General features: G+C 37.1%; 2 protein-coding genes across 2 annotated transcripts; both read left to right on the forward strand.

Moving 5' to 3' along the window:
* Positions 1 to 1,274: 1,274 nt before the first annotated feature.
* Positions 1,275 to 5,042, forward strand: LOC149922428 (uncharacterized). The gene is made up of 3 exons (XM_090163154.1): positions 1,275 to 1,374; positions 3,886 to 4,093; positions 4,855 to 5,042. Exons 2-3 carry the CDS (start codon positions 3,892 to 3,894, stop codon positions 4,980 to 4,982), a joined length of 330 nt encoding a protein of 109 aa, XP_090019280.1. The 5' UTR covers positions 1,275 to 1,374; positions 3,886 to 3,891; the 3' UTR covers positions 4,983 to 5,042.
* Positions 5,043 to 7,463: 2,421 nt separating this feature from the next.
* Positions 7,464 to 15,565, forward strand: LOC149922429 (uncharacterized). The gene is made up of 4 exons (XM_090163532.1): positions 7,464 to 7,748; positions 14,972 to 15,068; positions 15,138 to 15,214; positions 15,289 to 15,565. The coding sequence occupies exons 1-4, from the start codon at positions 7,544 to 7,546 to the stop codon at positions 15,474 to 15,476; spliced, it is 567 nt and encodes a 188-aa protein (XP_090019658.1). The 5' UTR covers positions 7,464 to 7,543; the 3' UTR covers positions 15,477 to 15,565.
* The last annotated feature ends 15 nt before the right edge of the window (positions 15,566 to 15,580 follow it).

Consider the following 15,580-nt stretch of genomic DNA (forward strand, 5'->3'; position numbering starts at 1 on the left):
TATAAATTTGCTATTATTACTAGAGCGTAGCTTCATATTTCTACTGTTTTTATTGGTCAATCTGGTCTTAAAATAAGAAGCTATAAGTGGTATTTCACAAGATGGCGGCCATGACGTTTTGAAGTTGGGGAAGGGAGGATGACATATGATGACGTCATGAGAATACTTCCTATACTACAAAAAAATTATGTATATTACATGTGGGGCGCCTGAATAGAATCGAAAATGATTTATCGAGTCTGAATATCATCGAAAGGCGAAAAATTCAATCGATTCGGTGGCCCTTTAAATGAAGTTTTCGTCGAAACGAAATCCCAATCGATATATCGACTGAAACCGGCCAGTGAAAAATATACGTTTTTGAAAATAATTTTATTATCTTATAAAACTAACTAAATTAACGCCAGCGGAATAACTAGCTTACATTTACAAGCAGTAATAGATAATAAATAACAATTTTTTAATCCCTATATTCAGCCCCCCAATTGTATGGCGTCTTCCCCCTCTACGTAAGGCTGGGACTTTCTCCGCGTTAGCTAGAAACACGCTTCGAATACGGAACGCGCTAGCCGGGGATGGTGGCGTATTCCTGTAACTTCAGCGTCTGAAGGGCTAGGTGAAGGGCTCGCAAAGCTATCAGAGGTCATTATTAGACCGGACATTTCCGGTGTCCAATCCGCATCACTAATGTCTCCGACATACATCTCACCATCTAGGAAATTTAAGGAAGTCAACCCTGATTAATCTCGTAAAACAACTAAATACAATGCCAATGAATCATTCAACTCTCCTCTATGAATAAAATGCGTTACGCCTTTGAAATGAAGGACTGAACTCTACGACTTTCGAAAGAGAATAGTGGCAACGTGATTATGGAAGACTCACTAGTTAAAGGAAATGACCCGGCTTATGACCACGCGACGCGAAACCTTCATCTTTTTCTAACAACTTTTTCAATTAATTTGATCTTATCAAAAACGTGCTCTTAAAAATACCTATACTACTAGACAAAGATAATATCATTCCAAATTGATATCTTTATATTTTAAGGCCACCTGTTTAAAATCTCATGTTCGACGCCATGTTATACTTCGTCTGACCTTGAATTGAACTGTACCTACCAACTTACGCAAAATGTGGTCAATATTTTTGATAGAAAACTTATGACCAGATAATTTGTTAACGTGCTTACTGTTAAAGTAAAAAAATTACCAATCCGTAAAAATCAACTTAAGCCTAGTTAAAATTAATGTATAGATTTAAAATTTCAAAACCCCGCGTTTAAAAGCATATGCTGCCTTCTCACGATAAATTCTAGTATAAAAGAGATTGCATCTTCTAATGTAACACATTATCCCGCATATTGCAAACGAGGTAAGTTCCACTGTTCTTTATAAATTTTAAAATGTACTATAATAGCAATTAAGGACAAAGCCGTTAATCTATTAGAAAATCTATAATCTAGAAATTTAATACGAGTATGAGCTTTGCTGCCTGGTTTAACAGAAGCTAGGGCAAATTGGTTGTTTTTTCTATTTAGTTCATACTCCCTTTAATAGTCTTGACTCTTAGTCGATAGCTACGCCGCAAATTTTTCGTTTTGAAAACGAAAACATTTGAGAGAGTTGGCCGTTTTCAGTCTATCGAAATCTGGCAGCCTTGCCTGCCTTCCGGCCTGTATCTCCATACCAAAATTGGCCGACGATTACGCCGCCGAAAACATTTTACTAAACTGATCGGCGGCATTTTTAACCGTTATTTTGAATTATCGACTAAGACTCTAGTTTTTTTTTCTCCTATTGGCCAACCATAATCAAATTCAGCCAATCTGAAATTCTAAAAATATTACTTCTAGAATTAGGAAATGGAATTGTTTTAATTAATCAATTTAATGTTCAGATTCAATTACTCGTCAATATTTTGCCAAATAAAAAGTTCATTTTTATTTTGCACTCATTTTAAATTTTGCTAGGCTCTGACCATAACCATGGGCAAACTACATCCAAGTAGTTTGCCCATGCCTTCAGGGCCGGCGGATAATGTGGGTATGGTGGGTAGAAGTACCCACCCGGGAAATTCCGGGTGGGTATTTTACCCACCCGGAATTGATGTCATCAAAGTCGGTACTATGGGGATAGAGCCACGGCCATTGTCACAGAATAGCTAGGTTTCCACAATTTTCCAGGGACTACGTATTTTTCCTATCCCCTCCTTGATTAAGTTAATTCATTCAGTATAAAAACTGCAGAAGTAAATTTGTAAAATAGGTGATTAAATATTAGTTTTTAATTCTAATGAGACAAGCGTGAATAGTAAAATGCAGTCTTCCCAAAAGGGCAAATCACAACTTAAGCATAGACCTTTGACAAGTCTTTTCATTTCCTTCGCGTCCATCCCCTTTCTATTTCTCAAAATACGGTAAAGACTGACTTCTATCGGGAAGTGATGCAGAAGTTAAATACAACACTATCTTTATCTCATGCTTTAAATATCGGTGCTGTTGAAAACTATGCACGCGGCACTGCCCCGATTGAAATAGATTAAAGTAAATCATCAAAATCAAAATATAAAAATACATAAAATGACAAAAGAATAATTTTCATAAGTGTATTTAAACGTTAATGTTTGTCGTCATTAGTCTCTTTGTATCAAACATTTATATAAAATAGTTATTAGCTACCCCCCGTTGTGAAGTAGGAATTATAAGTGCATATGCATACACTATAAATTTTAAAAGGTAAACGATACTAAATGTATATTACATATATGATATTGAGTTGATTATTTGGTTAGTAGTGGGCTCTAATGTAAGTGTTCAAAAAATAAATAACTGATTCTCCCTAAACTGCTTATTTGACACCAAAGCCATAAAGTCTCCATTTATTTTTTAAATAATTGTAATTTAAATAATCGGTGCCTAATTTTAAGGAACGAAGTCTTCTACCACAAATTTGGGTAGTAAAAGTACCCACAGTTGTCAGTACTACGTTTTATAACGTTGTCTCTACCTTTCTATATAATTGAGTTTAAATATTAGTACTCAGATAGCCATATGAATTTTAATAGCTACATGAAATCACGCGTCAAAATATTTGGAAAAATTGTTGAATCAGTTCATTTCCGAAAATGCAAAGCGCAGTACAGTTTTTGCATTGCGCAATTAATACTATGTAATAATAAATTTGAATAATACTAAATTTTTGTAGTTTTTACCTCTATCAATTTCTCTTAATTAGTATTATATAGGCCTATCTTTTTATGTAGGATAACCCAATAAATCCGCCCCCCCCCCCCTTCTTCTGACTACCCACCCGAGATGAACACGATCCGCCAGCCCTGCATGCCTTAACCTTAAATAATGGGTGGTTTCTTTTCTCCTGTTCTCGGACAAAAAGTGTACACTTTTTACCCTAAAACGTTTTATTCGCCTGTTCCGGGGATGAGAACTATTCCAGCCCATAAACTATTCGCTTGTTCCGGAGTATTAGAGCTACTCTTTTCACTCCTTCTGAAAAGGAGGTGTAATGGAGTAAATCGGATTTTGTCGTCTGCTAGTTAGAATTTATCTGCTAAAAAGGCGACAGGCAGCCATTTTGGAAAAAAAAGTTTTTACTCCAACTCAAAATATTCGCCACCACACCACAGAATCGGAGTAAAATGACTTCATAGCCTTACTCTTCTTACCCTACTCCGAAATCCCGGAACAAGCGAAAAGAAACCACCTTCTAAGCAAGAAGTATAGTTCACAATGTTGCTACCGGATGGCGCTTTTCCCAAGCGTCACACCTATATTTTTTACGTTATGCGTAGCATGCTCAATTTTCTTTCTTTTTTGACACCGAACTTTGGAGCCCCTTTAACTTTAGACTGTTTATTTTGATACAGAGAAACATGCACAGCCAAAGTATCTTGATTATTGCCGTTGTTCTGGTGGCCACCTGGGCCAGCGCCCAAGCCATCGTGTGCATCCCAGGCATATGCGACTCAGTCAGGTGTCAAAATGACTTGGAAGACCAGTGTCAACAACGTAATGGCCAGATCGACCCAACCGGAGGTTTCTGCGGTTGTTGCCCAGCTTGCATCGTCGAACTCGGTAAAAATTATTTGCCATTAGAGTGTCACATAATCGTTTGAATTTAGGAAATAGGCGCAGTGCGATAATTTCATCGAAATTTTTAGGGCGTACGATATCGTACCATTATTTCGATAATTCTGTCTCAACGTACGATAACTTTTAGATTTTTTGAAAAACCTACGAACGATGAAAATTTTATTATTCATTTATATAACTTCTACTTAAAAATGAATCATATTCACTTTCTGCCGACGTGCTGTGTAGTCCTGTTCTTAGCCAGGTTCACACTTACCCCTAAATTCGCTTCGTTTTAGATAACTAGTTTTCAAAACCAGCGTGAGAAATCGCTTCGTGTTGGTTCGGGAAGCAACTCGTCCAAGTCGGTTCGCTTAGAATCGCTTTCTAAACGACAAGGCGGGAAGTAAAATTGCTCGTATTTTCAAAAATAATGGGAATAAAATTCTAAATAATGTCAAATAGTATTACTGTATGTATAGTAAACATTATTAACTAATTGTTGTGGCTAAAATTTTATTATTTTCCAAATTCTGGTGAAATTCCCCCCCCCCCTATCTGAAGGCTCATTTCTCCTACGTCATAGCGTCGTCTGCCCCGTCGTCTGCTCTCCCACTCTCTCGTTCCAAAGAGATGATTAGGGCATTGATTCTTCATAAGATAAGGGAAGGCAATTTTCGCCAACTGACTTTTGGAATCGGCCTATCCATTTACATATTTCAAACCTTGGACTTTAACAGAGTAATAAAAATATGTATTTTTAGGATTGGGCCAGAAGTGCAGCCACATCATTTTGGGACTACCCCACACCACCCGTTGCGCCGAGGATTTGGTGTGTCACCCCGCCAAAAACGTCTGCGTTACTTTGGATTCTCTCGTTGGAGAGATCTAATTTATTTAAATAGTAATTGAAATGTATTAACTTAACGAAATAAAGACGAAATTATTTTTACGTATGTCGTTTTAAATTGACAGAATTAATAAACGTGTTTCAACTTTAATCGCGATTCTTATGGAATCATTTAGTCCAAGAGCCCATGACAAAATAAGCATGTGATAAGGTACACGACGGGTCAAGGTATTTTTTAATTAGGTTAGTGATTTGTAACAAAGAACTGTTTGTCTTACGGGTCAAAGTGGGGGCTTTCTGGAAATACGAACCACTTGACGTCACTTCCGGTGAACTTGAAAATTGATATGACCTGATATTGGTATCATTCGATTGGTCTCAACGTGCTCTTACCAAATATCGCTAATTTAACGATCAAATCTGAACCAAGAGGCGTATAAGACTATAAAACTAATTTCGAGCCCCTCCCAAATTTACATGTATAAGACAAAATTACTTTTTTAGTCTTATACGCCGTTTGCTTCAGATTTGAAGATTAATTTAGTGATATTTGGTAAGAGCACGTTGAGACCAATCGAATGATACCAATATCAGGTCATATCAATTTTCAAGTTCACCGGAAGTGACGTCATGTGGTTCGTATTTCCAGATAGCCCCCACTTTGACCCGTAAGACAAACAGTTCTTTGTTACAAATCACTAACCTAATTAAAAAATACCTTGACCCATCGTGTACCTTATCACGTGCTTATTTTGTCATGGGCTCTTGGACTAATTGTATCAGAAGTATAAAATAATTTTTTTCGAGATAAGAATGACTTCCTATACTACTAGTGTTATTCTTTTGAAACATGTACGTTCGAATTATAAAACATTATAGTAATAACCGCAAATTTTTCTAATCAACGTCAGACTTAGTAATTAATGTGGCGAGAAATTAGCTCCTCCTATTGGTAATAGCAAAAGTAGCATAAGACCCAAAAGTGTGACAATCCCTGTACTTTCGTATGCTAAAGGTTTAATGAATGCTCGACTCGAGATCGACCACATAAAAGACTATTTATGGTCGCCTTTCTAGATCTTTTTTTAGTCTATGGTATTATATCGTAGGTAGATGGCGATAGCATCTCCACAGAACGACGACAAATAAAAAATACACTAGCTTTGACCAGTGCTACTTAGTTCCTCCATTCCTCACTACGAGGCGTTATTTGTTGGTTTTAACTTCCTTCCCTCCCCAAGGCATACTTTCCATTCTCCCCTCCTAACTTGTATTTCGCTCGTAACATGCATTAAGAAATAGGTGCGATTGACACACTTTTGGTAATTATGTCACTTTTGGTAATAGCAAGTGTCGGGAGCTATTGGCTCGCGTGGCACGAAGGGCTTGCTACCACCCCCCTCACCTTTATAACCCGGCCACCGGAATTAAAGGCATTAAACGTCGCTAGATGACTTGGGCCTAAGGTGGTGCCAAGGGTATAAGCCTAGCCAAGAATGTATTGAAGTTACTAAGAATATTTGAGCATAGCATTAAAACCTGGTACCATCCTCACAGCTTTTGTGGAGAAAGTTCGTCTGCATTTAAGGGGCATTCAAGGTCATACCATATAGCAAACTTGAATTGGAAAGCAGACGAATTTAAGCCCCAAATGCTGCGAGGATGGGAATCAGAATCCTGTAGTCCAATATTCTTAGTAACTGATTATTTATTTTAAGTGCTTGAAACCTCCGAAGTTACTGGTTTATTCGTAGCTTGCTCGTGGGTGTGACCTATTCTCGTGATGATAACGAGTTTATGTCGACCATGACCTTAAGACACCCCTGACCTTAAGACGCCCCTGACCTTAAGATGCCCGTGACCTTAAGACGCCCATCTTCTTTCAGAAGATAGTGTGGTATTTTACCTCTTAATCTACGACGCTATGAGCAAGCACTGAACATGGATAGTGCTCTCGTAAGATTCATATCAAATATTATCTAGGCTTTAAATTAGCGGATGGGTACACCGCATGTCCGCATCACAGCGTAGCATTTACGGTCGATATAACAAGATATAATAAGATAAAATGAAAAATTAAACTGCGTAAGGATATTTTCTGAGGTAATAGTTTGAATATGATGTATTGCATTCCGTATTTTGAAATTCTAGCGGCTATCAGCGAAACTAGTGTTTCAAGCGAGTAGCATTAGCAGTATAGAGATACGTCTCACTAATTAATGTCTTATACACTTCTGATTCTACTAAGATAAAGATTATTTCCATTTCCGTGAAATAATTGCGAAATTAATGAACTCTACACCTACAATGTTTGACTTTGGTAACTAAATCTTAGTCTAACAATGCCCATCCCTGTTAATTTAATCTGTCTTAAGTACTTCGGAAAATCAGTAGTTTCTGATTACTTCCCGCGTACAGGATTGGACAGTGACGAATTAAATATTTGACTTTGGGCTCTCCTCATTTTATCAATTCCATAAACAAACAATTTAATCCTTTCCCAACTTTCGCGACGTTCAAATTTAAAATATTTCTTTTTCTGTAGCAACGCCTATATTGAAGCGGTCTTTTGAGAAGTTAAATTAATTATCAATTTAACGAAGATGATGAATTTAACTCGTTCATTCGTAATTTTAATGGCTGCGTGGACCACCGCCCAAGCTTTGGTTTGCAACAGTGAATTCTGCGAGAAGTTCGCGTGCAAGATGGACAAGGAAGAATGTCTACGAAACAATAGACAAATTGACCCAACCGGAGGCTTGTGCGGATGTTGCCCAACTTGTGTGTCTTCATCGATTCAAGTCAACAGTTGAGTATCATTTTAATTGAACAGCTTCCGGGAAACTTAGAATCAGAAGTATATAAGATGCGTATCTCGATAAAAGTGTCTGGTAGACTGGTTCCCTATAATGGTTATGTTATTTGTTACGTGTACCTGTTCAAAATACTATCGGAAGGATCAAATATGCCTTAAAAAAGTGGGGTGGCACTTTCGCCTCGCAGCAAGAGGAGCCGGGTTCGATCCCAGCTTGTGGCACTGGGTGAAAACTCGCAACAACTTCTTTCTTCTACATTGAGTTTGCAAGTTCTCACTGGTTTAAGAGGTTTTCCCCCGAGCTCTTCGGTTTCCCCTTCCATAAAAACTTGTAGAGGTTAACGATAATAGTTAGTGTAGGGAGCTGTAGGCTGGCGTGGAATGCAGGGCTTGCCACCACCCTCCTACGCCTTGTAACCCGGCCACCTGAATTAATGGCTTTAAAGGTCGCTTGATGACTTAGGCCTAAGGTGGCGCCTTGGGTATTAGCCTAGCTGATTATTATTAATATATAGTGACTATCTAAATCTATTACATCTGGAAAATATATTTTTAAATAAGTAAATATTTTAGCATTTTTAAATACACGCTAAAATTTTTAATACGTGATGAGATATATGTTTAACTTTAATGGCGTAGCCGGATATTTCTCTGGTCACGGGGTTTTATTAACTTCTGGCAAAAGTTCATGATAATATTTCTCAACTATAAAGATGTTGATTAGGTTTTCAAGACAACCGTTAATTAAATAACTTAAAGGAACAATAACTTAATTAATTATGATTAATAATAGATAAATATTGATGGATACAATTTAAATTATTATTATTGTCACAGAGGAACTAAAACCTATTTCAATTAAAAATAGAATATTAAAAATCATATTTCTAGTTACTGAAAAGTCAATTACAACGAAATTTTTTAATTTAGTTATCAATATTGAAACTAGATGGCGACAGCGAAACGTGAAATTTCTACAAGTTTTCGTCAAGGCCAGTCTAGCTCCCTATCGCAATGTAGTCCCCCCTTCTCCCCCCTGTACTAAAGGAACTTAGAGTCTAATTGTCCTTTTAAGCGCCTGGCAGTAACCAAGACTTAGCCAAGACTCCTTACATTTAGAAACTCGAAGATTTTAATCTCTTTTATACTAAGCCTACCCGAATAGCCATCGACACATTTTGTCCCAATTAAAATGAAAAAACGACCATTAAAAATATAAAATACTCAACGAGAGATGAAATTTGGGTTTCGACAGATGTAAACCATCCGACACGCTAGCTTGACTCCCGTAATTCGTGGTAAACGCGAAGATAAAATGTCCATTTTCAAAGAGTTTAGAAGATTAGACGGAATTTAGGCAAAAGGGAGATTCCGCTTGTAATAGTTGTAACGGGATTTATTAATTATTTTCCCCAAAAATTTACATTTCCATAATTTGTTTTGTACGTATACTTTAAAAAAAGGTCGAGCGTGGTACCCAGCTAAAAGTGAAAGTAATTAAATTTCGGTTTACTAAATTGGCAGGGCGAAGTTTGTTTTTTTTTAAAACTAGTACTTTTTGAAAAGTTAATAATTAGGATGACGAAGATGTTCAGGTATATAACGTTACGTTAAATGAAAAACATCTTAACTTTAAAAATTAAGATTTTGCTAAAATTGAATTTAAAGTTTGAGTAGAGGTCGGGGATGGTTAATTTTTATTCAATAGATAAAGCTCTCAAAATTATTCGTAAAACGTTTTGATCAAGTTATTTATATTTCTGTATTATCCGATTAATTTTTTGATAAATTTGTAAAATTAATCGGAAAAACGACGTTTTTTTTTCGATAAAAAGCTCAAATTTTACGAATAATACATATTTTTTAATCATTTTCCGAAATATTAACCGGTAAATTTCTTTGTTTACATTTTTTCCCCAAAAAAATCAATTTAATCATGGATAATGATTAACCGTTACCGACCTCTAAGTTTGACAAATTTTAAAGGATAAATAAACCACATTTATTTATTTATTATGTTATTACCCCAAAGTATAATACGTCCTTTATAAATCATATTATTCGGCCAAATCAACCGAAAATACATTAGAAAAATTTCTTAAAAAGAGTTACCATAACATTAGAGTTACTTGGTTTTTAAACTCGGGTAACGATAATATATATAGCACTGTTCTAGCGTAAACATAATTATACTTTGAAAGGTTGTGGGAGAACTTGAAAATCCTCTTTTTATTCATTTCAATAGTCGCTTGGCACACTTCCATATACTTAGACGGCCTTACCTTAATTAGGCAAATGATACGATTCATTTTTTGTACAATATTCTTTGTTGCCTGATTTCATATTATAAAATATACTACGTATTTATAACGCGGACAACAATGAGTATTTTAAAGATAACGTTTCAATAAAGGTACGCGTTATAAGAGTCAGTAGGTATCGCTTAAAGTACCATAAACTAATCGTAAATAATAGGTTTTGTTTAACGTTACGGTACTGAGCAACGTAAATATTTATACTTATAATAAAGTTCTTTTAACAAAGCGCGCGTTTAAATTCTACGCGTGTTGGCTTCTTTTTCAAGAATGAAGTTAATCAAACTTTGCGCCTGTTGCTTTTAAAAAACCCGAACCGACCTTTCTCAAAGGCAACAAGGTCGGGTGTAGGAGAGAGAGAAATTTTATTTTTTTCCGCTGCCTTTCACGTGGCACAAAGTGTATTTTCGAATAGGGTGGATGACACCAAAATTTAAAGGAAAAATTATGGTGTAAAAAAAACCTGTCTTGGAATATTTTTTTTATTGGTGCCCCCTCAGTTAACATGGTCTCTTCCCATCCCCCCAATCAACTTACCTGTTCCGTTTGACGTGACTTGACAGCGCGCGTAAAGGAGGGAGAGTCGAAGGTATACTCTCCCATATACCTGGACTTGGGAAATTTACGAGGTAACATAATAACGCGGCTTCCGCGCTATCTGAACAAGTTGGTCGTGGTAGGGCAACTGACGCTGCGCAGTCGGAGAAAATCTTACGGTTCGAGATATCAATCATGGACCAAGAATTTAAGGGGACTCACTTTTCCCGATATTTTGACACGGTAGGCGTGGCCTAAGTCGGAAGGCTTACTGAGGTACATCAGCCGCTTTGAAGCGCCTCAAGAATTATGTTCAACTATCACTGCGAGTTGGGGCTAAGTACACAGTACGTGCGAAAAAGTTAGGTTAGGCTTAGTTCATAAAATGTTTTCAGTTTAGAAATTAAATGAATTCCAGGGAATTTGATTAAAAAACCTCAGCCATATGAGGCTTACTGGTTATTTTTACTTCACACAATGGTTAATTACCATTACTTAAACTTTTATATGCCCAATTTCAAAAATGAAAGGTCAAAAACGTACTAAGCCTAATCATGTAATCGACAACAACGGCACCATTTTGTCAAAATTGAACGTGAATGCTCCAGCTTCTCTGCGAAACTACGCCGGAAATCGACTTCAGCGACGCCAAGTTTGTCCACATTGAACTAAAATGAACCGTGATTTTCCTATTCCCAGTATTAACGCGTGCTTTTTAAAGCCTGAGCAGTGAGTCCATTTAGATTCTTGGTCCAAGGAGATATATTTATTCGTAGCTTGCTCGTGGCTGTGGCTTGCGTTCATTGCCATGGTAACGCGTATAGATTGGCCATGACTTTAAAACGCCCATGCTGGTCACGTGATTATTTCGAGAGATCTTGTGGCGTATTTTGCTTCGAGATCTGTGATGTGAAATTAATGGCGTTTCAAGATGGGGTTTAGTTATGACGGATGCTTACGACGCTACGAGCAAGCACCCAATAGCGAGCAAATGTTCTCGGAACCACTCCTTCCACGTAGAGTTTGCAAGTTCTCTCTCCACTGGTTGAAGGGGTTTTCCCCCGAGTTCTTCGGTTTCCCCTTTCGATAAAAACTTGTAGAGGTTAGAGGTAATAGCTCGTAATAGGGAGCTGTTGGCTCGCTTGCCACCACCCTCCTACGCATTGTAACCCGGCCACCTGAATTAACGGCTTTAAAAGTCGCTTGATGACTTGGGCCTGAGCAAAGAATATAGACCCCAGGAATCGAAAGAAAAACCGTTTATGCCTCGCCTCTCGAATTGACGGGAGAGCTTCCGGCTAGGCGAATCAATAGAACCGGAAATAAGCCCGTCAACCTAGGTTTGCCTTTGGAGGCTAGAGACAAGCAAATTATATTAGATAGAGCTGCAGTTTCCATTCCTGGGGTCTAAATTCTTTGGCCTGAGATCACCACCTTAGGCCCAAGTCATCCAGATATAACAAGATAAAATGTAAAAATGAAACTGCGTAAGGATATTTTATTATTTATAAGCCATATTTTCTGATGTAATAGTTTGAATATGATGTATTGCATTCCACCCTATTTTTTTCTCCCTAAACGTATTTTGAAAATCTAGCGGCTACCAGCGAAAACAGTGTTGGGCAATTTCGTCAAAGAGCCGCTCACGCTCACGTCTTTTTGAGCGGTAAAATTTTCACTCCTCTCTTTCCACTTTTTTTTGAGCGGTAAAATTTTCGCTCCTCTCTTTCCACTCTTTTTTGAGCGGTAAAATCAGTGCTCCTCTCTTTCCGCTCTTTTTTGAGGGGTAAAATCGGCGCTCCTCTCTTTCCGCTCTTTTTTGAGGGGTAAAATCGGCGCTCCTCTCTTTCCGCTCTTTTTTGAGCGGTAAAATTTTCGCTCCTCTCTTTCCGCTCTTTTTTGAGGGGTAAAATCGGCGCTCCTCTCTTTCCGCTCTTTTTTTGAGCGGTAAAATTTTCGCTCCTCTCTTTCCGCTCTTTTTTGAGTGGTAAAATTTTCGCTCCTCTCTTTCCACTCTTTTTTGAGCGGTAAAATCGGTGCTCCTCTCTTTCCGCTCTTTTTTGAGGGGTAAAATCGGCGCTCCTCTCTTTCCGCTCTTTTTTGAGCGGTAAAAATTTCGCTCCTGTCCATCCGCTCTTTTTTTGGGCGGTAAAATTGGCGCTCCTCTCATTTTGGTTTTGCGCTCTTTTAAAAAGATATTTTACCGCTCATTTTCGCTCATAATAACAAATCCGCTCACAATGATATGAGCGGTGCCCAACACTGAGCGAAAGTAGTCTTTCAAGCGAGTAGTATTGTCAGTAATGGTATACGTCTTATTAATCAATGTCTTATACACTTCTGATTCTACTATATCCTCAAATCGTTGCCCCCGTTTTTTTTTAAAGTGGGGGCTCGATCCCCAGAGCGCCCACTGGGTAGAGGGAGCTTGAGTCACTTTGGTTAATAGCATAGAACAGTGAAAATCCAGGACAGTAGACTCACCGCCGCCAACCTATTTCAGGGAGCGTGGATTTATCTTAGAAGAAGGAAAATCCAATATCGATTATTTCCAAAGAAAAAACTCAATTCAGCAAATTATCCAACCCAACGGTCCCAAACAAATACTTTCCACCCATTCCCCATTCGACTATAAGGAATCGTTCAGACTATTCTTTGGGTCACTTAAGCCAGGTTTACACTTACCCCTAAAATCACTTAGTTTTAGATAACTAGTTTTCAAAACCAGCGTGTTGGTTCGGGAAGCAACTTGTCCAAGTCGGTTCGCTTAGAATCGCTTTCAAAACGACAAGGCGGCGAAGTAAAATTGCTCGTATTAAAAAAAAAGGAATAAAATTTTAAATAATGTCAAATAATATTACTGTATGTATAGTAAACATTATTATCTAATTGCTTGGGATACATTTTAGTATTTTCGAAATTCTGGTCATAATTTGAAATGACGTTAAGCCTTGGCTATAAGCGAACCGGGGTCAAGCGATTTCACACGTGTGAACTAAGAATTATCGTCAGTGGTCAAAACTGGGTATGAAACTCTAGTGTGACCAGGGCTTTTAAGGGTCGCTCACACGAGGGCTTCCTACAATGGGATTAAATATTAATTTTTTTTATTGTCTGCTGTAAAATTTTCATTATGAAATTTAGAAATTAGGCTAAACGCCCCTTTAGATACTAACAGGAAAGCTCTTTGTTACCGCACTAAATCCATATTTATAAAGTTTCGTTGCTTTCCATTATCGTAGTTAATTAGAAGTAATTAGTAGAACGGCCAATCAATTTGAATTTTAGCGTGGTGATTGACGTCATTGACTACCCGTTATTTTTCATTGGCCGCTATCCCCAACATAGAACTTAGACTTAGATACAAAAAGTAGATGCTACTGATTCCGTGGCCAAATCCCAAAAATATCCTATACAGTGATTTCAGTCTGACGTGACACGACGTCATCCATGCTTTTTCGCATAGAGAAAAAACCCGCACAAAATGGCGGCCATAGCCAAAGCTAAGAAGTTAAATTACTCTATATAACCATGAGATTATATTACTGAATTTTGTACGCGAGTGCTAACATTGTTTTAAAAAAAATATAAAGTAGTTAAGTTTCTATTCCGAAAATCTATGCGTAACTTACTCTTTAACTATATTGTCATAAATGTAGATTTGAAACGAAACTGTTTTCCCCAAATAGGTCCTTTTTAGATTTACTTGACTTTGGCTCTCAGATAGCGTAGGGAAAGAACTTATTATTTACCACCTTTGTCATCAGATTGTAATTTTCAAGACGTACGCTACCTGGTCGCAAAGTCGATAACTGCTAAATCCCCACCATATTGTTCGCAGGTTACGACAACGGCCACGACGCGGCGAATGTTAGACTTTTGCCCAAACCGTCTGACGGTGCTACCCTAAAAATTCCAATCCATTCAAAGATAAAATCAGCCATTGATTTTCGAAGCGGTATAAACAGATTACGGTTTGCATAATTTTTGAATATTCACAATAATGGACGGAAAAAAATGACCGTAACCACGTGGGTCAGCCTTTCCCTCTTCCTAGTATTATAATTAAAATTTCCAATCCTCTCCCGGTTGTTTTAAATTGTAACAAAGCAATAAGAAAAAACGCATTCCAGGTGATCTAGATAAAGGTAAAAAAGGCCAGAGGGGGAAAGAAGTATAGACAAAAACAATAAAACTCTAAGCTCTAATTAAATTTGACATTCTTTCGTTTTAATTATCATAATACGGTGCTATAGCGCCTAACCCAATTAAAATTGAAAGCCCATATATTTAGTTAATTATACAACACGTTATAATTTTCGTAATACATATATAATAAACACTTTTAATAACTGTTTTTTAAGGTAAAAATATCTGCGGAATACACCATAATATCAAAGGTTACAACGTCTCATGCGAAGTGAACGGTTCTTTCAGTACGATCCAGTGCAGTTCAAAATTGTAATTATTTTTTTAATTTAAATTTTGGAAATATGACTATAGTATTAATTAATTTTATTTCAATTGAAGTTGCTGGTGTTCCGGACCAGAAGGACAATTTCTGGGTAAAAAGTTGGAAGTTGAAGAGAAAGAGTTACTAGGATGCGGTGAGTTAATTATTAATATTAATTGTTTTTAAGTTAAGGGCTTAGTTTACACCATTTTCTTATTTTTAATTCAGGATGTTCCATACAACAATTAAAGAATAAGCAAAAATACGGCTACATTGGGATTAATTGTGACGACTACGGTAACTACAAGACTTTGCAATGCTTTAAAAATCGCTGTTTTTGCGTCGACCCCCCTAGCGGACGCCGGAAAAGTGTCGTAGTGCACATTGATCAACGCCATTTGATTAAATGCGATTAAATTGTTTTTATTTTCTTGATATATTGAGTAAATAAATGGCCCAAAATTAATTAAAAAAATAAATAAATAAAAACCTATTTTATCCTGTATTTTAAATCGTATTA

The sequence above is a fragment of the Leiobunum rupestre genome, chromosome 11 (genome assembly GCF_980474605.1).
Source record: "Leiobunum rupestre chromosome 11, qqLeiRupe1.1.hap1, whole genome shotgun sequence".
Lineage (NCBI taxonomy): Eukaryota > Metazoa > Arthropoda > Arachnida > Opiliones > Sclerosomatidae > Leiobunum > Leiobunum rupestre.

Coding starts and splice junctions, on each gene's coding strand:
- LOC149922428 (XM_090163154.1), top strand. CDS start 3,892: ATGCACAGCCAAAGTATCTTGATTATTGCCGTTGTTCTGGTGGCCACC. Junction 4,094..4,854: donor AGCTTGCATCGTCGAACTCG/GTAAAAATTATT, acceptor ATGTATTTTTAG/GATTGGGCCAGAAGTGCAGC.
- LOC149922429 (XM_090163532.1), top strand. CDS start 7,544: ATGATGAATTTAACTCGTTCATTCGTAATTTTAATGGCTGCGTGGACC. Junction 7,749..14,971: donor TTCATCGATTCAAGTCAACA/GTTGAGTATCAT, acceptor CTGTTTTTTAAG/GTAAAAATATCTGCGGAATA. Junction 15,069..15,137: donor ATCCAGTGCAGTTCAAAATT/GTAATTATTTTT, acceptor TTTCAATTGAAG/TTGCTGGTGTTCCGGACCAG.